Source organism: Nelumbo nucifera, chromosome 1 (genome assembly GCF_055504915.1).
Source record: "Nelumbo nucifera cultivar China Antique chromosome 1, China Antique-T2T, whole genome shotgun sequence".
NCBI lineage: Eukaryota > Viridiplantae > Streptophyta > Magnoliopsida > Proteales > Nelumbonaceae > Nelumbo > Nelumbo nucifera.
Genome location: NC_142649.1, coordinates 191,001,198 through 191,026,960, shown reverse-complemented (window position 1 = coordinate 191,026,960; position 25,763 = coordinate 191,001,198). Strand labels below are relative to the sequence as shown.

At 35.6% G+C, this 25,763-nt stretch overlaps 1 protein-coding gene, 1 long non-coding RNA gene and 1 pseudogene across 2 annotated transcripts; all 3 read right to left on the bottom strand.

Moving 5' to 3' along the window:
• Window positions 1–534: 534 nt before the first annotated feature.
• On the bottom strand, window positions 535–1,002 carry LOC104596306 (cytochrome b-c1 complex subunit 7-2, mitochondrial pseudogene; annotated as a pseudogene).
• Window positions 1,003–9,863: 8,861 nt separating this feature from the next.
• Window positions 9,864–10,687, bottom strand: LOC148804281 (uncharacterized). Its single transcript, XR_016068577.1, has 2 exons — window positions 10,269–10,687; window positions 9,864–10,142 (listed from the first exon to the last, which is right to left on the bottom strand). It is a non-coding gene; the product is annotated as an uncharacterized LOC148804281 (long non-coding RNA).
• A 2,839-nt stretch (window positions 10,688–13,526) lies between these two features.
• Window positions 13,527–15,412, bottom strand: BEN1 (NAD(P)-binding Rossmann-fold superfamily protein). The gene is made up of 4 exons (XM_010257329.3): window positions 15,108–15,412; window positions 14,101–14,622; window positions 13,837–14,038; window positions 13,527–13,754 (listed from the first exon to the last, which is right to left on the bottom strand). The coding sequence occupies exons 1-4, from the start codon at window positions 15,226–15,228 to the stop codon at window positions 13,613–13,615; spliced, it is 987 nt and encodes a 328-aa protein (XP_010255631.1). The 5' UTR covers window positions 15,229–15,412; the 3' UTR covers window positions 13,527–13,612.
• Window positions 15,413–25,763: the final 10,351 nt, after the last annotated feature.

Sequence of the window (25,763 nt, the reverse complement as noted above, 5' to 3'; positions counted from 1 at the left end):
TCGGCACTAAGTAAGCAGATTACCTTGGCAAGTCGACTTGTAGCACCTCACCTAGGCCGACCTCAAATACCTCGGCCAAGCCAGGCTGATAGGTCTTCCAACAAATAGCGACCTATTCTAGAGATCGGCCGAGCTACGAAGAGTACATCTGGTGACCTGCAGGGCGAGCCTGTTGACTTGTCTCATAGATTCGTTGCCAATCCGAGATCTCCGGAGTACTAATGAGTCAACTGTTAGGCCGACCTAGTGCATCGCATGCATCAGAGTTAATCGGACGGACCACAACCCTTGCGCAAATTATGTAACCGATGTAATTATTCTCCCGAGTGAATGGAAATGGCTCCGTGAAAACCTGAGACCCATTGCAAGAGGACTCAGGTCACTCACATCTATGTAAAGCCCTCATTTTCACCTAAGAAGGTACGTGTGATTAAGCTCTTACATTCTCTTATCTCTTAAGAACTCTCAATACAATTCGCTGACTTAATCATCGAAGTACACACCTCGGGTAAAAACAACCCAGACACTCTAATCCTACCTCTCTTGCAGAACAACAGCTTGGCCATCCTTAGCTCGGCCTAGCGCAACTCGGTCACTAACAAGACAAGCATCCAAATCAACGTCCGAATCATCAGACACGTGAGAGCAGCTGGATCGCACTACATCAGCTCCCAATGTTTTCCTTATGCCCTTACCTTCTTTACAAGAGCCAACATCCTGAAGGTATTTCCTAAATGATGTCTTCATTGCCTGCAAATCGTCGGGAAGGTACTTGTGCTTCACCAAGAGATCCACGGCATCCTTGAGACGTTGGTTCGTCGCGTCAACGGTCTCACAAGGAAGGCGAGCCATAGCTTTCCTGATGTCTAGATCATACATTGGGTCATAGAGGTCATCATATCGAAGCCCATATTTCTTGAAACATTTGGAGAGGGATTTCATGTGTTGAGCAGTGAACGAATTCTTTGATGGATTCAAGGATGGCAACATGGACAAAGCCATGGCTGCATAATTCTTTGCAACTCTCTCTCTCTCTCTTACGTTTGCTTCCTCTTTTCAGATTTGAGTTCAGGCTTCATTGTCCATGAAGGGTCTCTTCATCTTTCTGCCTCAAACCTAAGGTGCAAGTTGGGCAGGTTGGGCCAGGTTTATGGTCAACCCAGGCCTTACCCTAAAATTTGGGCTTAAGACTCGAGCCTGAGGTCAAGCCCGATTTTCCCAACCCAAGCCTAGCCTGCCCTGTAATTTGATGCACTCGGATTGGGCTCAGGCTCGGGCCGGGCTTGGGTCGATCAATGAACCCACTTTATATATATATATATATATATATATATATATATATATATATATATATATATGTATTTATGTATGCATATAAATATATATATACATATATTTATGTATGCATGTAAATATGTATGCAAAATATTTATACAAATGTTATATGTACAAATATGTATGTATATAAATATTTAAATATGTATGCCATATTTACATATACACACATATATGTATAAATGTATATAATTGGATCGGGTTCGGGCTACTTAAGGGATAGGCCCGAGCCCAACCCAAAAAATAAAAAATAAAACCCTAAATTCTTGGGCCCGAACCTAACCCAATGACCAAAAATCCAAACCCAACCCGTGTAAAATTCTGAATTAAACTGATTTGGGCTCGGATTGGGCCCGCCCAAGTTGCACCCCTACTCAATGCAATTGTGATGTTACTCAATGCAGCCCTTACCCACCAGCTAGTTGGCATCTTGCAATCAAATTCGAACAGGATATTTGGATATGTAAATAAATTGAATGCGAATGACTGTTTTATTTTTACATTGAATATCGAGCCAAATTTAATTTAGTATCTCTAGGATTTTCCGAATTTCGAAATGCCCCCTATTTGAACTCAATCCAATGCATTTGTAAGCTACTTACCATTCAGGAGGCCCCTCATTTGATGTGTTAAAGGGTACGTTCCTCTTTTTTGTAGTTTTTTTTTTTCAAAATTTTCATGGCAGATCAGTCTTAGGCCTGGATACTCCCTGAAAGTGATCAAACCCCAAAACTCCTTTTATTTAGTGTATTGGTACCTCCAACATAATACAGTATGTCCAATAGAAGATGTATCATGCTCGTATTAGATCAATACTTTTCAACCTTGATCACCACCAAGTGGAAAAAATGCATAATAGCATACATATTCACAAATCAAAGTGGAAAGGCACAATGTCAGGCCTAACACTAACATCTACAAAGAACGTTAAAAAAAATTAAAATTCACAATTTGAGTTATAGTTAGAAACATGGGATCATTGACTTTTGGTGATTCAATTGATAGGATCTCTAATTCATTGTAGCAAAAACCTGGTATACAATCTCATTGCCATCAGAGTTGGGGATTAAGGAGATGGGGGATGGGCTACCCCCGTTGTGTATTCTCATTGTCGTTAAGGCTGTGTTTGGAAGGGATGTAAAACGTCACCGATGTAAAAGTTTATGCCGGTTCAGTTTTATTGGCATTTGGATGAAGTGTAATCAAGATGGATGTAAAACTATTCCCGGGTTCAGATTTGTTGGTATTTGGATGGAATGAAATTTTACATCATAAATCGATGTAAAACCTCATCTAAAGTAAAGTTTTACATAAACTATTGATTTAAAATGCCACATTTTTCGAAGCTTAATGGCCAGAAGCTTTTTATGGTTTGGTTTGAAACTCCACCGATGAAGTTTTACATTGATGAAGTTTTACACCGCTTCCAAACGTAGCCTAAGGCTCTATTTGCTTTGTGTGATGGGAAAGGAAAATATGGAATATTCTTGAATATTCGTCCCTTCCCATGTTTGATTTGTTGGATGTTATGAATGATATGGGATGAGAAAAAGGTAGTATTATAGGTCCATGGAATCCCACCATTTTGGAGGAAAAGTAGAGGAAAAGAAGGGGGAACTTGCTTAATAGAAAAAAAAAACTACAATCCTGGTAGTCTTTTTAAGAGTTAATATTAGACCCATGACCCATTAAAAAATTATTAATTATTTAACAAGATAATAATAAAATAATTTAATTATAACTAATTAACAATTAATCTTAATAATATAAAATATTAAAAAGAAAATAGTAAATAATAAAAATATTATTAATTAATTATAATTATTTAATGATTAACAAAACATAGTTTATAATTAATTAATTAAGTAATTATGGAATAATTAACTAACTGTTTTATTATTAGCCTAATTAATAAATAAATAATAAAATTTTTAACTGATTCAAAATAACTAGTAATACAAAATAAAATTTATTCATAATAAATATTAACTAATTAAAAATTAATTATAAAATTAATGAATAAAGATATTATTCATTAATAATTAATGAGCAATAAAATTTAAATAATAAAAAACCACTAGTTACCTAATTAATTAATAAAACAAAAATATTAATTAATGTTAATAATTAATTAATTAAGTAATGAATGAATAATTAAATAATTATCTTATTACTAATTTACATAATAAATAATTAATAAAAATAAGATTAGTTCTTAATTAATAATTAATTGACAAATTATCAACACTAATTAATTAGGTAATTAAAATAACATAATTAATGAAATATAAAGTAATAAAAAAATATTACTAATTATCCAATTAATTAATTTATAATTGTTATTAGGGTTGATTTTCCCACTATTTTCCCCTTTTGCAACCAAACAAGGGAAGAAAAACAAAATTTTCCACCCATTTTCCTTTCTCATCCCATCCTTTCCCATCCCACCAATATCTTTCCTCAAACCAAACACAACCTAAATGGATAAAGTAGCCATAGCCATGCTGTCCATTATTTTGGGGTAAAGTAATAAAATTATCAAACCATTAAACAACTAATAAATATGAATATATGATAAATGAGTTTAACCATTTGCACTTTATTTGACATATCAAAGAACAAAAAGTAGTCTCTCAAAATGATGACACGCCCAATAATTATACCTATAAAAACCTTTAAAATTTATGGAGAAGTACGGACATGTTCAATGCATATTTCTGATTTCTATAGTACAGCTATAAACATTCAGAAGGTAAAAAATCCACACTATGCACCCATACTCGCCCGTGAATTGGCATCAATTCCAAGTTGGCACCTACCCCGATGTACTTTGAGCCTATAAATTCTGACTTTGGGCTGAATCATCATTTTCCCAAAAATTTAAGAGAAAATGACCGATCAGCCCAAGGTCAGAATTTGTAGGCTCAAATTACTATTGGGGTAGGTGCCAGCTTGGAATTGATATCAATTCACGGGTGAACGTTGGTGCATAGAATGTGGGTTGTGATCCTTTTGAATGTTTATAGCTATACAGCATAAATCAAAAAAACTTAGAGCATCTCTACCAATAGATGTATTCATCATTACTGATCCAATAATTGCTTCTGAAATTAAACTTTTTAGGTTTAAAGTCATGTCACTATCGAATAAACTCATTGAAATCAGAGTTTTCCTTCGAGATTCAAGACAGCTACTTAACTTTTCCATGCACCAACCAAAGGAATGGAAAAAACAAGTGTTTTTTGATTTCTGATAGAAAATGTTTTGCTTTAACCAATCTTATTAATTGTACCTTTACAATGAAATATAGAACCCTTGCCACTTAGCAATTTGATCTAAGGGGAATACGAACCTCTAACTATAACTGGAGGTGAATGACATTGGTGGAAGTAGGAACAAAATCAAGAAATTGTTGGACCAAGTGGTCTATGGCCTTTGATATCATCATTGATGTATTATCCATAGATTAACGGTAATAATTGCATTGATGTATTATTATTATTATTATTATTATTATTCATAAAAATTTATTATTGTTTATCTTTTTTAAACTATTATCCACTAAAATCAGTTATTGATTGAGAAAAAGTCTGAATTTCAGGGACGTGTCTCATCTTAGTAAGAAGTCCCTAATGTTCCAAGAGGGAAAATAGGGTTGCTCCCTATTTTTTAGAACACAAACGTTTAAATGGGAGTCCCTATAAATAGAGTCCTAAGAATGGCTTACTAGCACTGCGACTTGAGAAAATCTCTGTACAAGTTATGCTCATCCACATATCTACAAGAGTAAAAATTGGGTGGAAATAAGCCTCCACTTGGGATGTTAAAGAAGTTTGAGCCCTGTCTTAAAATCTCATCATCATCAACCTTGATAAGCTTTGGGATTTCACTTTTGGGCTCCATTTATTAAACTTGGGAGAATCACGGATAACCTCAGTGTCAGAATTTATAGGCTTAAAGTACATTTCGGGTAGGTGCTAATTCGGAATTAATGTCAATTTACAGACAGGTATCGATCCATAGAGTGTGGTTTTTAGACCTTCTGAATATTTATAACTTTACAGTGAGAATCAGAAATCTATATTAGGTCTTATCCATATCCAAATTGGATAAATAACTTTTCTACTGTCTACAAAAATTTATAAAATATAATATACAAATTTATCCATTTATGTTTATTTAAATGTCTCATTAATTGTATTTGTATATATCGATATTTGTTTTGTATGTGCTTTCTTGTTTTATGAAGTTTCATAACAGGTAGGCATTTATTGGCACTTTGCTGATGTAGTGCCTAATGGTACCTATGTGTCATAAACGTCTTCATTAATTGTTTTTCTCGATTTTGTAGCCATACAAGTATAAAATGTTTACTCAATAAACGTAAACGGAACCAAACACCCTGATAAATATTAAATTGAGTATGGTAATGTAATGGATCAGATCGAATTTGAATTAGGGTTATTCGAATTCAATCGGACACTATTCATGTCGGATCCGATCCAATTGGAATTAATAGGCCTCAATTTGAATTTGAATCATATCGATAAGTCGTATCTGATCCAATCCAACTTCTTTTCTTTAAAAAATAATAAATTATTAAAAGAAAAATAAAATATCAATTTAAATAAATAAAAAACAAAAAATATAAGTATTTTTAATTATTTTCATCATATATATACATGTCTTTTGATGGAGCATGAACTGGATGCTCCCTCCTGGAGGATGACCTGGAGCTTCGCTATGCGACGAGTAGGTTCTACAAAACAGTGAGCTCAGAGAACCCAGGGTGGCTAACCCGGCGAGGTCACTCCGATGCTTAAGTTAGTATTCTTGTGGTAGATTGCAAGCTGGAAATAAACTAGAGTGCTAGTGTGCAGGTGATATATGCGTACCTGGGCCCTAGAGGGGTTGCTGCCTTTATATATAGAGCTACTGTGAACCTCACGAAACAGTTCTGGGATCTTCGGCCTGGATGGATGAGGTCTGCTCTCGTTTTATCTGGGGAGTATCGTGCCAATTTACGATCCTTATCGTTAAAGCCTAATCGGGACGGGGATAGGATAAGGCCTACCATTGTGCGGTGTGATACCGTGAGGTTCGGAGTCGTCTAGAGCCGATTATGTGTCACTTCGACTCCTATGTCACGAACTGGTCGGGACACCGAAGTGACCGATCTCTGAGCTCCCGACCTTCTGACTAATCTCTCCTTGTTGAGTTGTTGCTTTGCTGGCGGATCGTATCCACATGTCCCCCCCATGCTAGGTCGGGTCAAATCACCCTTCAGCAATTGCCCCCCCACTCCTCGTGCTAGGGGTCTCGACTTGGTGCAGGGAGTTCATAACAAGTCCAGGTGGATTTGGCATGATGACCAAGTGACAAGGGGGGGGGGTCCTCCTAGTTGCTTCTATGGGACCGCCCGGCTTGACCAGGAAATGACTCAAGTCGCATCTCAGCTATGCGCGAACGTCACACTATTTATAAACTCTACGGACGTCAAAGAACGCGCTCAACCGATTTTGTCCTTGGGTAGCATGCAGCCGGTTTCCATGGGAGCTGACGGATCGTATAGATCACAACCATTGATTGTCGGGTGCGGTGGATTATAGGGGCCAAAGGGCCCATTATCCTCACCATAAATTGTGTGACTAAGCTTTCTTGAGAACGCGTTGAAGTCCTTTAGCTCGCCATTCTCTCCCCTTGTGTTCGAGGTCGTTACCGCCTTCTTTGGTGAGTTCGTCTTCTTGTGCTAGTTGTCCCATTTTCCTTTTTCTTTTTCCTGTTCAATATGTCTAGCCTTAGCACAGATAGGGTCCTTAGTGATTCTAGTGAGCCCGGGGGTGCTGAGGTGCGGTCCTCAACTCTCGCTGGTGAGGCTAGCTCTTCGCCGAAGAGCTCCTCTTTGAACGTTTCAGGAGAAGTGCCTTTACCCAGAGTGGGGCCAGTTCGGTTTGAGGAAGCATAACCTCAGGCAGACCGGCTGACCTCCAGAGAGGGGGTCTCGTCTTCTACTTGAGGTCGGGACCCAGACAACTTCGGTCCTTCCACGATGACCTCGGACAGGTTGTTGTCGTTAATAGCTCGTTACCGTCTCCCCAATACCCTTGTCTTCAATATTCCCTTGGGTTAGTACCCTTGGGATCATGACCATTAGGAGGTTGCGGTTTTTGAGGAGCAGCTCGTAGCTGGGCTGTGCTTCCCACTCCACCCCTTCATCATAAAGATTATTAAGTTTTTTAACGTCACCAACAATCAGCTTCACCCAAACTCCATCCGTACTATTGTTGGTATGGTCTCACTCTTCCATGAGTATAACCGACCTCTCTCCCTAGATACCTTTAGCTCGATTTGTTCCACTAAGAAAAATTCTTCTTGTCTGCTCGGTGACACCCGACAAAGTTACTATATTTTACCTCGCCCCGGGTACAAGGTTTTGTTCGGTAACCCAAACAAGGTATCAACTTGGAAGAGAAGATACCTTTTTGTTCGGAACCCCAAAGGATGGCCATTCCCGACTCACTAGCGAATGGCCATTAAAGACCCCAGGGTGAGGCTGGATGCAGAGACCAGGGCAGTCATCCATTCTTGGAGGGACCTTGTTCTAGAGATGGAAGATTTCTTGGCTGAGGAGAAGCTTGTGCGAGCTGGGCTGAGTCCTCCTAGTAGACCTCTACCTCGACACACACATTACTTCTCTCTTTTTCTCTTATTTGCACTTACTTCAGTTTGTAGCTGACCAGAATTTTTTTTTTTTTGTAGGAGCTATGACGGGTGTCGACGCCACTAACCTCCTGAAGAGTGTTCAGAAGGGGAAGAAGAGAAAGGACTCGAAAAGGTCTCATCGAGAGGATGCTACCTCTTCGGTTCCTGCCAAACCCGAAATCGCAGCAATGCCAGAGCCTACCACTACCGAGTTTCCTGGGGAGGATGTTCGTCCCCAACCTTTGGTTGTTGACCTGGAGGGATATCCAAAAAGACATCTGATCAATCAACTGGAATCATAAACTTGGTAGTGAATTAGGTATTACAAGGAGGATGCAACCATGTTTTCTTCCACATGGTGTTTTTTTTTTTCTTTCATCAATCAAAGAGAAAACCACTTTTTGCTCTCTTTTATTTATTTTTATTACTCTCTATTTTTCCATCCAGTGACCTCTTCCCTCACATGTAATATCTGTTTAATTTAAAGATTTAAGCTCACTTTAAACATACATGTTCAAAATTGATTCATTCCACCCTCTTCCAAATACCCTACCATATTTCTATCATACCTTAACTAATGTTGAATTGAGTCTATGTGGACCATTGGGTAAGGGTGATCATTCGTATTCTCGTGTTGTATTGAGATAGGAGTATTCAGATGGGTCGACATGAACACTATATGATTTATTAATTGTGTTAAATTTTTAAATATGAATATGACCTATATGACCTGCGTAATTTGAATTAACACAAAATTAACACGATTAATCTATTTAAATTAAATAATAAATGGATTTAAATAATTAAATAAACATTCAACCATTCATTACATAAACAACTTCATAAAAACCATTCTATGTCATATATATTTCATCCAAATATACGTACATGTGTGGATGCAAATAGATCAAATCTGAATAGAATCAAGCAATATCCTAATTCAAATCCAACTAGAAAATCTGATACCCGACATATATTAAAAACCAATTTTTGAATTTGAATTCAATTAAATATTCAAATATTGGATTCGATTTGGATTTGGCTGATTAATTACTTTAAATAATTAATAAATGTATAAAATAAATATTTTATTCATTATATATATAATTAAATAATCGGTTGAATTCGGATATTTATCAAACTGAATCAGGTCATATCTGAATTCGATTCGATTATGTCGAATATCAAATTCAAAATCAATTTTTCGAACACTATTAACACCCCTATGTACATGATCTAATACTTAAACATCAAATCATTAACAAATCATTTTCAATTTAAGGGGGTTAATCTGAAATTGACATATTTATTAATCGTGTTAAATGGGTTGACATGATTTTGACATAAACTTGATTAAGGTAAATCCAAACTTATTAATTTCGTATTATATTCAATCGTATTCACTTGTTATGTCAAATATTGCCAATCCTATCAGTAAGCGATGATGGACTAGAGATGAAAGGTTTGATTTTGTTTGTAAAAAGAAGAGATCTCTTTGCTCTTCCTCTTATTTGATGTTATTCATAACCCTAAATGGAACCCAACTGCACATAAGGCCCAGTTCGACACAAAGTGTGAGCCATGCTTGGCACGGAGATCGGCTTTAGTCAGTGCAATACCCACTAATGCCATGTCATGAAAATAGGATAAATGGATAAATGCAGTAAACAATGTTACCCCTCTTTCTAGAAACTATATATTCTTGAACTGGTCGTCCTATTTTTCTTGATCAATAATTCATGCACTTTGTGTGTAAAGACATACTTGTATTAATGTATTTGGGAGACAAGTGCAAAAGTTATATGCTAGTGCAAATGATCCACATATGTGGAAAATAGAATCATGGCATCTTTGTCTTTCAACATCTTCAAAAAAATATGTGGTCCTAACTCCTAAATGAGTTAAATTCGGTTCTAGATGTGACCAGCATTCTGTATTCCTCTTTTTTGAAGTCAAGTTTCTCAATAATTGATTCAAACCAAACAATATCTAAAACCAACAATATGTCATCTTGTTCTTTGCTTGAACAAGTCTCCTGGTTACTTAATTGCATCTTTATCGTTTTGGAACTCGGACAGCGAGCATCCACCTTCAAGTTGGGGGAGCTTTTAACAGTTAAAAAGAAGGAAATTTCAGCTTAGTAAAGAAGAAGAAGAAGAAGATGGGTAGATACCCTGTTTTTGCCATAGGGTAGAAGAAGAAAAAGAAATAAGAAAGAAATAGATGCATACCTGTGCTCCAAACCCTTGCAAATTGAACCTGAAGAAAGCTCTTGGCATGTTGTCTTGATGGAGGAGATAGAGGGAAAGAAAGATAAGAAAACATTTTATGGAAGCTCTCAATGGTGTTGTTTCTGCAGATGGAAGATGACAGTGGGAATGGAAGAGAAGCATGCGTGAAAGGCAAAAACATGAAGGTTTAGGATTAGATGGAAAGAGATGGAAGTGCTTGGAGTGAGGAAGGAGACAGGAAGTATAGACACATGTCGTGACATGTAATGAGTTTTTCCATTGCACAAGCAAAGCACAAGCACGTGGCTCTACACTACCAATTTGGAGAGCCTGAGAGAAAAATTATTTGAGAAAGGTGAGAGACGGAGAGGAGGGGAATCTACTGCCATCGAAAAGCCACTGGTTCGAAAAGTGACCAAAACCGAGCTTGAGTGTAAATGGGGAGAGATGATAGATATAAGAAAGAAATCAAGAAATCTGAGCTTGAGTGTAAATGGGAAGGATGAGAGATACAAGGAAATTACTTTATTTATCCACGTGTCATTCATGAAGAAAAAGGTTGCTCGAATGGTGACTGAAGCCGAACTCAGGACCAAGGTTTTTAAAACGGATCCGATAACGAACTGGTCAGGGGTTCGATTCCTAGGTCGAACGATTCAACCGTTCGAATCAAATGGACGGTCCATTCTGACAAAAAATTAAAAATTGTTAAAAAGTAAAAACCATCCAAACCATTGAATGGTTCAAATAGTTCGGCCGCTCGGGTCAGCGGTTTCCTGCCAAATCAATGATTTTGAGGGAAAATAACGGTTCTAGGGTAAAATGGAACCGATCACCTTCTCGATTTTTTCGGGCCAATCGTCTGGTCTGGTTTGGTTTTGAAATCCATGCTCAGGACAATAGGGGTTGATTTCAAGGGGAGACCACCCCTTTCCTTATATATATATATATAATTTACCTAAAAAGTTATATTTAAAGTTGATTTTAATAATCATTTTTTGATCAATTTGTTGATTTCTTAAAAATTGACCAATTAAACACCAAAATTGTCACTGATACACATGGTAACACGTGGGAATCTACAGAGATTCCATTTGGGGAAAGGGGAGACCACCCGTTTCCTATATATATATATATATATATATATATATATATATATATATATATATATAAGATTCTTCTTTTTTTTCTTCTTTAATTTTTACCTTATCTTTTCTCAAAAAATTAAGGTGAAACTTGTTTAACATAAAAAATGCTAGTATTTTTAAGAGTTAATATTAGACCCTTAACCTAGAAACAAATTATTAATTATTTAATAAAGTATTAATAAAATTTGTTAATTAAATTAATTATTAATTCATAATAAAATATTAATATTATGAATAAACTAATAAAAATTATAATATTTATTAATGTTAATAATTAATTAACTAATTAAAATATCAATAATAAATATGGAATTAATAACTAATAATTACATATTAAATAAAAATGTTATTAATCAACTAATAATCATTTAATAATTTTAAAAAAAATATTAAATAATTATTTAATCATTACTAATAATAAACTATAAAATCAGAAAATTATTAGTAATTACATAATCAATTAATAATTGTTATTACAGTTGATTTTTCCATTATTTTACCTTTGCAACCAAACAATAGAATGTGAAAATTTTTCACCCATTTTTCCTTTTACACCCCATCCCATTTTATCCTTTTCCATCCAACCAAAAGCTTCTCTCAAATCAAACACAACCTAAGGAATGATACCAAGAAAAAAACCTTCTAACCAATGAAATCACAATAGTGGTAATCAATCAGGTGGTATTTATCAAAATTCAAGGAGTGGTTTTGATTGGTCAAAGTACTTCGGTGTCATGCCTTTCTGGCAGCTAGGGATGCCATAAAATATGATGCCATATTCGATTATTTCGAATATGATCCGATATTGTTAAGGGCAGATCCAATCGGATCTCATAAAATATGGATTTGAATTCGAATATGATGAGACAACCAAATCTTTGGATTTGATCCGATCCGATATGATTCTTTTAAAATAAATAAATTATTAAAAGAAAAATAAAATATAACAATTTAAATGAAGAAACAAAAAAAATACAAGTATCTTTTCAACTATGTTGATCATATATATATATACATTTTTTATAAAAAATAATATAATAAATTTACAAAATACAATATAATATAATATTTATAAATAAATAAATAAATAAATAACATATATATGTATTATATATTGATATAAATAGATAAATAAATAATATATTTACAAAAAATAATTCGATCTGATTCCTGATCGGATCCTATTATCCGATCTGAAGATAATCCAAAATGGGGCTGTTCGAATCCAAGAATGTAGGATTAGACTTCTTATCATGATCCGATCCATTTAGGGGTGTAAATGGATCGAATTCGAATCGGATCAAGCAATATCCGAATTCGATTCGATATTTAACGGATATTGAAAATTAATATTTGAATTCGAATTTGACTAATTAATTATTTTAGGTAATTAATAAATATATAAAATAAATATTTTATTTATATAAAGTATATAAATATATAAATTATCTATATAATTTAATTATTATATATAAATTATATAGAACATTTAAAAATTTTATATATTATATATAAGAATTAAATAATCGATCGAATTCGGATATTTATTGAATCAAATCAGGTCATATCCGAATTTGATTGGATTAGACTTCTTATCATGATCCGATCCATTTAGGGGTGTAAATGGATCGAATTCAAATCGGATCAAGCAATATCCGAATTCGATTCGATATTTAATGGATATTGAAAATTAATATTTGAATTCGAATTTGACTAATTAATTATTTTAGGTAATTAATAAATATATAAAATAAATATTTTGTTTATATAAAGTATATAAATATATAAATTATCTATATAATTTAATTATTATATATAAATTATATAGAACATTTAAAAATTTAAAAATTTTATATATTATATATAAGAATTAAATAATCGATCGAATTCGGATATTTATTGAATCAAATCAGGTCATATCCGAATTTGAATGCGATTAACTATTCAGTATGAATAGGATATCCAAATTTAACCTGTTAGATATTCGAGTTATCAGAATTCGATTCTATTATGTCGAATCTCGAATTCAAAATTGGATTTTCAAATACCGTTGACACTTCTATATCCATTTTTTTAAATTCATATTCGCCCATTTAATGCAATTAATTAATGAGAACCAAACTGAAATTATATCATCATCGGTTCATTTCTACATGGATTTCAGAAGTTTCTTGACTGTACAGCCTACACCATGAACTAAAGGAACCCCTTTTCTCTGCAACATTCAATTGCTTCATCAAACATTTCTTCAAGGCCATACTTAAACTTGAACCCCAGATCCAAGAGTTTCTTTGATGAAAGGCTAAGAAGCCTGACATTTTCAATCTCTCTTGATAAACTGTAAACAATATGGCACTTCTGGTTAGTACACAGATGAGCAGGAAATGGGGCAACAGAGAAGTAATGGAAAAAGTGGTTACTCTAAGCTTGGCATTTGAAACTCTGGATATTTGATGGCAAAGTACTGAGCTATCTCATAAGCTGTTGCTTGAATAGAAGAACAAATGAATCTTCCCTCAACTTTAGGACACTCTAGGAGGAATATATGTGCAGCAGCCACATCCTCTATATGCACCATACATGTCTGAGTCTGACTAAGACCTTTATATTGATCCCCATCGCCTGGATGAAAGCTCTGATTATATATTAGTTGAAAGGGAGAGAGAGAGAGAGAGAGAGAGTACCAAAGATCAAAGATAAGCCCATGCGCACCGAGATGGGAAAATTTGGGCAGATGAATGGACCGACAACTAGTGAAGGGCACAACGTTACGAGATCCAAACCATGCTCTTCTGCAAATTCAAGAGCTGCCCTTTCTGTTACTGTCTTTGAGACAGCATAAGAACTGTTAATACTGAAAGCTCTGCAGCATTCAATGTCACTCCATGCATTTTCATCCATTACGTCAAGACCCTTGTTGTTTAACGCAACAGCTGCTGCAGAGGATGTGTAGATAACTCGCTTCACCGTCTTAGAGTTCAAGCATGCCTTCAATATGCCGAGAGTTCCTTCCATTGATCTTTTGACCACTGCTTCCTCTGCTTCTTCACCCTCGTAGTCCATGGGGTGAGCTAAATGAAAGACTCCAATGCACCCCTCAATGGCAGCATCAAAGCTGCTTGGTTTGTCGAGATCTGCGTTAAAGATTTCTAGCTTTTCTGATGCACTTGGGAGGGTTCTAAGAAAGCCGATTTTCTTCTTGACATCTGATCGATTTTCCAAGTAAGACAAGAAGAAAAACATAGAAGTTGTTATTATTTAACCTGATCAGAACATTATGATTTGGGGGCCGCTTTGGGGCTCAAATGTACCTCTAGACATCATCAACTCATGGCTAAATAAACCCTTTTTGGGACAAATTCTAAAAATTAGAAAATGAAAGAAGAAGAAGAAGAAGAAGAAGATTAAAAAAGTTGGGGAGTTCTGCAACTGCAAGTGCAAGAGAACAGTGAATGAACCGATGAGTTGACTTGGGTTATTCCCGGGTCAAAAAGACTGATTCGCAGAATCAAAAGGCAAAAGCCAGCTGATTCAAAGGGAGCTACAGTAATTGGTCTCTCAACCCAGGGGAGCATCATCCTGGCAATGGCCCACCAAATCAGTGGAAGGTTCGTCTACAGACAACAGGGCCACATATTGAGCTCTGATCTGATCTGCAAATTGCAGAATGTGAAGGAGTTTGAGTACTTACCTGAGTTGGATCGGACGGTGGCACGAACCGAGTAACCAAGTTGAAGCAGCTTCATGATCAGCCATGACGCTACATGTCCAGTTCCTCCTGTTACACACACAGCGCCCTTCTCCCCTTCCATCTCTCTTTCTCTCTGGGTCTCTCTGTATCATTTCATTGAACAACCAAAAACCTGCAAGTTGCAACTAATATGCTACTGACTCACTGACTCACTGCTGTGGGTGTGGGGTAAGAAGAATAACGGAATTGGAAGATATGCTTGCCAGCTGTCTGTATGGGACTTGATGCAGATGCAAAAAAGCTAATGCTCTCTCCATTCTCTAATATTGTGGAGGATAGGGTTAGATGTAGATAGGTCCCGCTCCCGCCGGAAACGTGATCGCTTTCCAGTTTCCACTTTAAAATATGTCAGAGCCGTTGCCATTGCCAATGACAAACTTTTCTTGATGCTATCTCCAACATTGTACCATGTTTAGTGAGTGGGTCCACCTTCCGTCGTGGGCTCCACATTCAAAGTTCTGGATAGTTTCCTTCGGGATACGGTATCAGTCTATCAGATAGGATTCATAGCGTGGCCTACTGGCCTTTGTCTCAAATTAGAAGTTGTAACGGGTGTGACCGTATCCTTGTCTTTTCTCTCGAATTATGTCAAGTCATTGTTTGGCTTTTTTTGGTTGGGATGGGAGACAGGTGGAAGATAGCGTGGCCTTTTATTTGCACGACACTTGGCAACTTAAAGACATGCATCGTGATTTCCGCGCAAGACAAAAAATTGAGAAAACCAGCAGCATTGCATCAGGAGCAGGGGCTGAGTTAGAAGTGGAGCTGTGGAGTGGAGTTACCGTAGCCCGTAGGTGTATCTTATAATGAATCAATAATTTGCAAGGCTACTTTTGTCTTTTTCCAACAAATTCTGGTCCTGAATAGTGAGTAGTCTTCAATCGTCATTCCTGATCCCGTGGATATGCAACCAGTGGCGATTTTTGCGGTCCCTCCGCCCTTTTTTGCTTAACAGCCCGGACCTCCTACAAACAAAAATTTTGTACACACATGCATCTAATTTCAGTTTTTGTTTGCACGAGATCCCATGAGAATATTTCTATAACCTGCCTTGAAACTTGATAAAGTCATTCTAACTTATTTGCATATTTTATATTGACATTTGATATCACATTGGCACCGTTAAGGTAACATAGGCAAAAAAGTGCTTTAAAATACATCAAAATAACATTTTCTCTAAAAATGGTTCTTAATGAATCCAAGGTACTTGATGTTGTTTGAAAATTGAAACCACTTGAAAATGTTCAATCAAAATATCAAACAAGGAAAAAAATGAAGGAAAAACGCCTTAAAGAGGGACGATTCCAATATCGAACACTTTTGAAGCAGTGATTTTGAACTGTTGTTGATTTCGACGATTGGATCGTTTGTTTAGAAATTGTTCAAGTAATTGGTTTTGTTTCCCTAAATTCGATTTTTAGTAAAAAATCGTTGAATTGATTAACAAACCTTTGATCTAGGTGATTGAATTGTTGATTTATTTAACTCTTTCAATAGTTTTTAAGCTTTTAAGTTAGAATAGGCCGTCAATTTGATTGAATCACCGATTTAAAAACCAATGGTCAGAACTGTTTCAATTCTTTAGTTGAGGGTCAGGACTAATTTGGATTTCGTCCTCCCAAAATTTGTCCTTCCACCATCCTCATCATAAGTCATAACTCTTGCAATGTGCATTAAGAATATCCCCGTATTTATATTTTTTATTAATAAAAAATGTTCATAATAGTTACAAGGATTGTGAGAACAGTGATATTTTTTAAGGAGGAAACCCAAATTCGGCCAGAACCAGGAAATAACCGACATGCGACAAGCAGACCTCCTAGCTGGAGGTCGAATCAGCTGCCAATTTCAAGTTCTAGTTGCGACATGCAACAAGGGGATATAAGACAAACCCATTAGAGTTCGGTTAAGGGATTTGTGACATTTGTCTACCGCTGAATCAGCGTGATCTGATGACTTCATCAACTAGCTTTATCTGGGCGCCAACAATTTATTGTTTTCGATGGAGACATGGAGTGTTGTAAGTTGTAACGTCTGATAGAGGATGAAGGTAATAAAGCCAAACAGACAACCTTAGAGTTGAAATCATAACGGATCATGGGTGTAGAAGAGAAGTTAAAATAATAGTGACTCAATTTAATAGGACGAAGAGAAACGGGTCCAAATCCAATGTGGTCCCACCAATTCTACCGAAAAAAATGTGATGCCACCAACACAGGCTGAGGGTGACGCGGAAGTAATTTTTGTAGGGTAAAATACAAAAACTTCTCCTGAAGCTTCTGATAATCATAAAATCTTTCTCTGTACTTTTATTTTAATAAATACTGTTTCTGAATTTTTGAGAAACTCAACAAAAACCTTCCTTTTGTTATTGTCCCAAATGGAAAACTTTAGATTGATGCACTAATTTTTTCCAAATGCCCATTTTACCCTTTTATAAATCATTTTACATACAAAATTACTGAAATAACCCAATTTTAATTCAACAAAAACTTATTTTAATGATCATTTCAGAAATTTTACATACAAAATTACTGAAATATACAAGTTTTTTTATTGAGTTAAAATGGGATTGTTTCAGTAATTTTGTATGTAAAATAATTTATAAAAGGGTATACAGAAATTTCATGTTCAGTTTGGTCGATTGAATTGTTATACAGTTTCTTTTACAAAGACAAAAATGCAAAATAAAAAAGAATTGTTAGGGCAGAGTCCATACAAAAATTCCATTTACCCTGAATTTTGAACTTTGGGGTAGTGTCAAATTAGTATCCGAACTTTCAAATATATCAGTGCAGTATTCAAACTTTCAAAAAGTATCAAGTTAGTCACCGCTGTTAATTGACCGTCACATGTACAACTTATAATTTTTAAAAATATCAAAACCAACCTTCAAAAGGAGTGGAGAAGAGGGCCTGGCTTGGAAGTTCTTTAAATTCATTCATCAGATTTTAATTGTCGTCGTTGTCTTTGTGGACTTAAGACTCAATTTGGAAGGAGTGCAAATACAAATATATACAGAGCAAATGCATACAAAATAATATAAAATACAAGGTTCTGTACAGTACAAATTTGTATTTGTGCTCCTTCCAAACATAGCTTAAAGAAATCTCGTCAGATATGACAACTAAGAAGATCTGTAGATCATTGAGTGAGTAATATAAATATAAGCTTGCATTAATTAGTTTGTTTTTGTATTAATTAATTAATTTGTTTTTGTTTTTGTTTTTGTTTCATCGATTCTAAATGTTTTTAAACAAATTTGAACTTTTTCCTAAAACAAAGTTCGAGTTTTGTTTGAGATTCATAATTGCAATCTAGGCATTCACATTACTTCTCTACAATCTTTATGAAGTTCATTAGCCCTTTCCAAATGATTTACTTCTATTAATCACTAGTGGCTGAACTTGTCATGAATAATGGTCCAGTTTTTTTGCCCCCTTTTTTAGTTCGATAGTTTATTAGTGTCTGAATTTTATTACATAAACGAAGAAGTTCATCTGGTTTTTCAGGATCAAGTTCTATCCAACAAGCAACTGAAGCTGGATGACCTCTGTGAGCAGATTAATTCTATGAAAGAGAAAGAGCACCCTGAAATTGGGTCTAACATGTTGGTCAGACCGGGTGTTCTGCTTGTGGTTGTCAAGTTTGCAATCAGCATTGTGTTTCAGAAAATGGTTCAATGGTAAATATCTATCTTACTGAGTGAAATTTGCTCCCATTAATAAGATAGGGTTTGCAATCAGCATCGTGTTTCAGAAAATGCAAATGCTGATGATTTGGAATATTTATTTTTTCTATCTTCAGTGAATGAGATTCTCTTGATGGTTGTCGATAAAAAATTATTTATTTATTTTTATATTTCTATCATTGATGTGAATACTGGTTAGAGATCAAATATCGGAGGTGGTTATTAGTCAGAGATTAAGAAAACTAGATGATAGGTGAAGGACATTTTTATCCTTTTATATGATATTTAACATCTGTTAACGGTTTTGGACCAATTTGACATTTTTTGAAAGTTTTGATACTGACAGATTTAAAAATTAAGATATTAACTTGAGACTATCCTCAAAATTCGGGATACTAAAGTGAAAATTTTCCTAAGAAAAACGCTTCTGTGCCTGTTTGCATCCAATCTGTGAAATCCCACATGAATGCAAATTGCAGTTACTTGTCAATTTTGTCAGGAATTAAAGAAAACCCTTATCCTTGCAGCACCGAATGGCTCCATCAAACATTTCTTCTGAACTTGAAACCCAAATCCACGAGTTTCTTGCAGAAAGATGAATGGGATTTTCTTCTTCCATGGTACCCACAAAACTATAACTAAAATAATTAACTCATGAAATTCACAAAAAAAAAAAAAACTAAGACAACTCACTCCATTGGTATTCGAAATTCTCGGTACTCGAATGGGATTTTCTTCTTCCATATAGTACCCACAAAACTATAACTAAAATAATTAACTCATGAAATTCACAAAAGAAAAAAAAGAACTAAGACAACTCACTCCATTGGTATTCGAAATTCTCGGTACTTCTTGACAGGGAAAAACTTAGCTAGTTCATGAATGGTGAATCCAGTGGATGAACAAATGTATCGCCCTTTTGCTTCCGGACTCTCGAAAAGGAATATCTGTGTACATGCTACATCGTCTATATGCACGAGGTTTGTCTCTTTCATTATTTTGCAATATTCTAGATTGGATGAGGAGGAAAATTTTCAAATCATAAGTGAGAAAGAATAGATTTAGGCCATGTTTGGGGGTGTTTAAAAATAAGTGTTTATTTGGGTTTGGATCACACCATTGAGCACTTATTGGTGTTTGGGAAATAAGGCCAAAAGAAGGGCTTTTAGACCGTGTTTGATTTCATTTCTAAAAAGCACTTCGTTTAAGAGTTGGGATCACACATTAAATGGTTATTAAGTGTTTATAGGTGTTTGGTAAAAAAGTGAGGAAGAAGTACCTTTTTTTTAAAAGAAACACTTCTTAAAAAAGTGACCTCAAGGTTGTTTTTTTGTCAGCACTTCTTCCAATCGAATGGGACGAACCAATCCCTATTGATTTTTTTAATACCCAAAATACCCCACACGAGGGTTTTCTTTCCTCTCCTCCAATTCAAACACAACAAACCAAGGAGCAACACTTCCAATTGCAGGTCCATCGGCAACGATCAACGGTGAGGAAAAAATGGCCGGTAGGCCTGTTGTTTTGCCCTTTTATGTGTTTTTGTGAAGTTTTTCTTCAATTTGAAGCTATTTTCTTGGGTGTTTTTAAAGTTTGAAACTCCATTCTTCTCTATGTTTGCAGATCTGGTTTTGGGTAAGTTTAACGAAGACAATCCCATCGTCCAATCACCGACAACAAGAAGGTTAGTTCAGCCAAAGTCCTCCCCTCCTTGTTTGGTGTTCTTTTTGGTTTTTTTGGATGGTTATTTGTCTGATTCGAATTTTTTTTTTGTTCCATATGAGAAATCCGAAATTTTTTTGCATTGTCTATGAATTGATTACTATGCATAAGTACGACTTTTTGAGCGTTTTTTGTTAAATTCATGCAAAAAAATTGCTAAATTTGGATGAATATTTAGTGATGTTAAAATCACATTGCATTTTGATGTGTGAATATTTGTGATGTTTTATTTTTTAAGTTATGATTAATATTTCTTTAACTGTTTACATGCATTCTTGAATTATGATTGCATTTTTTCTTTATTTGATATGAATATTTTTTATGTTTTATATATGTTGTTGTTAAATGTAATGGTGAAGCTTTGTTAGTAAATATTACTTGGTGATGTTAAATTCACATTGCATTTTTTCATGAATTTTTGTTAGTGATGTTTTTAATATTTTTTGAATGACCCAATTTTTTTTGAATAATCTGAGTTTAGTCATCCTATTTTATTTTTTTTAATTTGATATTGGTGGTATTTTTTTTCTTGAATAATTCAGAATTTTAATTATTGCATTATTATTAATTTGTATAATAAATTTTATCCTATTTTATTTTTTTGAATAATCTGAATTTTCATTTGTTAGTAAATATTATTTGGTGAAAACTGTGCCATGAAAGTGTTTTCTAAAAGTAATTTGTGAAAATTGGTCTTTAAAAGCACTTTCTAGAAGTATTTTGTGGTAACTGCACCTTAAAAATATTTTCTGAAAATATTTTGTAGAAGCTACACATTGAAAGTGCTTTCTGCAAGTAGCTTGTAAAAATTACTCCTTAAAAACACTTTCTAAAAGTACTTTATGAAAACTGATCCTTGAAAATGCTTTCTAAAAGTACTTTATAAAAATTGATCCTTGAAAATACCTTTTGAAAGTATTTATTATTTCTTATTAAGATAAATCTTTTAAACTACCCTTACTATTTGCAAAATTGACTAACTGTACCTTTACTATTTCTAAAAATTAATATTAATATCGAATTTGCCTTTCACTGGTCCTCAAATTTCAAAATAAAACCCAACCGAACAATTCCGACTTCGAAACACACAACTCGTCTCCGAACAAAGCGCTAGCAACAAACTTTCTTCCTTTCTCTCTCTCTTACACAGGGGTAAGGCGCCAAAATTGCTGCCACCACTCTAACTTCCGGTAGCGTTGGCGATCTTCTTCTTCCTCCTCCCCCTTCACCTTCCTGTGTTTGGATCTATTAAAATCACCGCCGCTGCTGCAACTTACAACAATGGCGGTGATACACAGAGTGGAAGTTACGGATCTGTGTCGCCTTCAAATTTAATACCTCCACAGGTAGCTGCACTGTCACTCTTTCACATTTTTTTCTCTTTTTCTTCTACTGAATACCTCTGTCACCATTGCCTCCACCGATCTCACCGCTGTAACTCGGTGGTTATTTGCAGAGGACCACCGTAGGTTAGAGCTGCAATGAGTTTCTTCCGACGAGCTGAGGTGAGTGCAAGAGAGAGAGAGAGAGAGAGAGATTGGGGCTTGGACACATGTGTGCTTGGGGAGAGAGAACTGTTGGAGCTAGACCTGTAACATCTCCGCAACAGCAGCAAAGCCTCTTCTGATCACCAAAGCATTGAATTGTTTAGTTCAGGCATAATAGTCGGCCGATCAGCATTATCAGCCTTCTTCCTCCGTGATAAATTCAATCAAAACCCAAAACAAAAACAAAAAGAATAGCACAACCACAACATCAATCACGCTATCCCGTCCTGGGCTTGCCGACGCTAATGGCGGAAAGTTTTGAATTCGAGGAGATACACTGTTCATTTTCTCCAACCTCTTGCACCTTAACCAACCTAAACCAGAGGCGGCAACGACCTTCTCTCCCTCATCTCTTCTCTGGCTCCATTTTCTCCCCATATTCCTTTCTCATTCTCTCTCTCTCTCTCTCTCTCTCTCTCTCCATTTTTATTGTTCTTCCCTACCCCATCGAAATAATTCCCAATTTCTTACCATTCATCATCCCTAAGAAGGTGACACAACAGCAAGCAAACTGTGGCAAGGGAGATCAATCTCCTCTATCCTTTTTCGTTCATTTATTTTTTTATTCTTTATAGGTTTTCTCTGATTTTTTTTTCTCAATTAGCCACTGAAACGTCTTTCCTTCCCCCTTGTTTTTAATCTTAGATCTCACTGTTGCCGCCTGCCGCTGCAAGTCCTGGTAGCGGCGGTGACCTCCCCCATTTCTTTCCCCACAATTTTTCTTATCTTTCTCTCTGCTTCTCTTCTCCCTCTACATCTCTCAGTGTCGTTCCCGACCCCTTCCCGTTCATTCTATCTACTGCAACTAGTTGTAGCGTCGAACCTCCACCAACAGCCATCAGACTCTTGCCCATTTCATTACTGCCACTTCAACATCCGAACCTTCCTCCTCTCTTTGTCACTTTGGCACAACTAATGACGATTCCCCTGTTCTCCGTTTTTTTTTTTTTTTTTTTTTTCTTTTGGGACTGAACATAACCTACAACAGTAACCATTATTTGAATCCATCATCTTCTCTAATTCGAACAACAAAAGTATTCCATATTATCAATTTCCTAGTTGCAAGGTGGTGCATCTCCTGAAATGAATTTCAATATGAACGTCAAGAAGTCTCCCCTGTTGCGGTATCCCATGCCTGGCCGGTCTGAACCCAGTAAGCTAACTCCCCTATTGCAGCATTAGATCTAGGCTATAGATCAATTCAGGTAACGTGGAGAAGTCTCTTGTTATAGATCAATTCAAGTAACGTCTTGAGTGGGGGCTCAGGACAAGGGTAATATTGGGTTTTGAAAAAATTTTATAGGTTATGTGGGGTGACATGTGCACAAATCATCACGGAGCATTAACGGATGCTAACGGTAGGGGTGGAGCTAGTCAATTGTTAGAAATAGGAGGGATAGTATTAGATAATATATAAACAGTAAAGGCAAAGTTAGTCAATTTCACAAATAATAGGGATAGCTTAAGAGATTTACCCTTATTATTATTATTATTATTATTATTATTATTATTATTATTATTGTCATCATCCATGTGTGGGCCCACGTGGGCTCTCATGTGTCATGATGTGGTGATGTAGCAATTTTTCATTGAAATATATATTATAATTATATGAAAAGCATTGTTTATATATATGAGTGGAGGGTTAAAAGTGTCATTTATGCCAACATAAGTGTTGGTTCGAGTGGTTAAATGTTGGTGGGCTTAGTTTAACTTTTGTGTTTAAGTTCCTTAGTCTATTATGGGCCTTTATTTATTGGGACTAAACTTGTTTTATTTTTCTTTATTATGTCTAGTGTCCCATCACTAAATCAAGCTAGTCCTTTTATGTAATCTCTTATTGTAAATATATATGTTAGCTTCTAGGGCCAGCTCGAACATTATTGCTGCCCATTCTCAAACCTCTTCTCTTCTCTTCTTCTTCCTCTTTTGCTGTTGTTCTCCAACAAACATGGTATTAGAGCACAATTCGAACTGACTGGTTACAACTAGCTTCCTTTTTCTTTTTCCTTTTCTCTATTCTTTTTTTTTTTTCATTCTCTCTTATTTCTACTACTGTGAAAAAACCCTAGGATTGACCATAGACAACAGCAAGGTCTGTATCTAGGGTTTCTCTTGGTTGTAGGGTCCAAGGGGAGTTTTTCTCAGAAGCCTATGCTCTACTAGTGGTTTTGCAGTAGTTAGTAGCCATTTGACTACTAAAGAGATCTGTGTAGAATAAATCTAGGTTAAAGGACTAAGTAGACAGTCTTAGTTGGTGTCTGGGAGATTGAATAGACCGTAGGGGTGGTCACAGTCCAGGTTCGACCTCCAGAAGGGGTGTTGTTTTCAGTCTAGAATCTGCTTGGTGGACATAGTCCAGGTTCGACCTCCAGAAGTGCTGTTGCTTTTTCAGTCCAAAATATGCTCTCAGCCGTAAATGGTGTTATTTTCAGCCCAAAAGTGCTTTAGTACAGTTACAGAGGTGGTGTTGTTCTTAGTCCAGAATTTGCTCAGCCGTAAGTGGTGTTGTTTTCAGCCTAGAAGTGTTTCAGTACAGTCATAGAAGGTGTTTTCAGCCTTGTAATGGCTCTGGTAAGTCTGAAATCTAATTCCTTGTATTGAGATTTCAACTGTGGTTTTGTAAGAGAAGGAATATGTCTTCAATATTAGGTGAAGTGTCTTCTAAGGACAATAAGACTGGTGGGAGGTCTTCAAACCTAGAAAACCCAAATCTGCATAACTTGTAGATCACCAGTGTGTTGTTAGATGAATATAATTCAAATAATGGTTTGTTTCAGCCAAGCTTTTCATTACTTCCTGGAAACTTATAGGTTATTTAGATCGACAAAAGAAGGAACCTAAAGAGGATGATGCTAATTACTTAATCTGGCGTAAGGAAAATGCTATTGTTATGTCTTGGCTACTTGCCTCAATGACTCCAAGAGTGGCTAGGACTGTTCAACACTTTCCTATTGCCTCTAAGATTTGGAAAATGTGTCTAAAACCTATGGACAGAGAAAGAACAATGCAAGAATCTATAGGTTAACCCAAGATATTGTTGCATTAAGACAAGGAGATATATTTGTTGCAACTTACTTTGCAACTCTAGAAGGACTATGGGAAGAACTTGACCATCATCTTGTACTTGATTAGGTAAATACAGGAGATAAGGAGAGGCATGATAAACAAATTGAAGAAGGTAGAGCTTTTAAGTTCTTGACTGGCCTAGATTCGATGTATGAGAGTATAAGATCTCAGATTTTGGAAAGGGATGAAATTCCAAATTTACAGCATAATGAGATTCAAGCTCCTTTTGATTTGGTTCATTCTGATGTTTATGGCCCTTCACCTATTACTTCTATAGATGGCTTTTGTTATTTTATCAGTTTTGTTGATCACTATTCATGATGCACCTGGATCTACTTGTTAAAAGGACGTGATGAAGTGCCACCGATAACCATGGCATTTTGTAAAATGATTGAAACTCAGGGCCTGTTCGTTTCCTCTTAACTCTTATCTCTTAAGAGGAATTTGTTAACTTTAAGAGAAAAATGGTTGTTTGTTTCCTCTTATCTCTTATCTCTTAAAATGTAATCATACAACTTTTTGTTTTTCAATGATACCCCCAAAAAGACCAACAAAAACTCTAATATA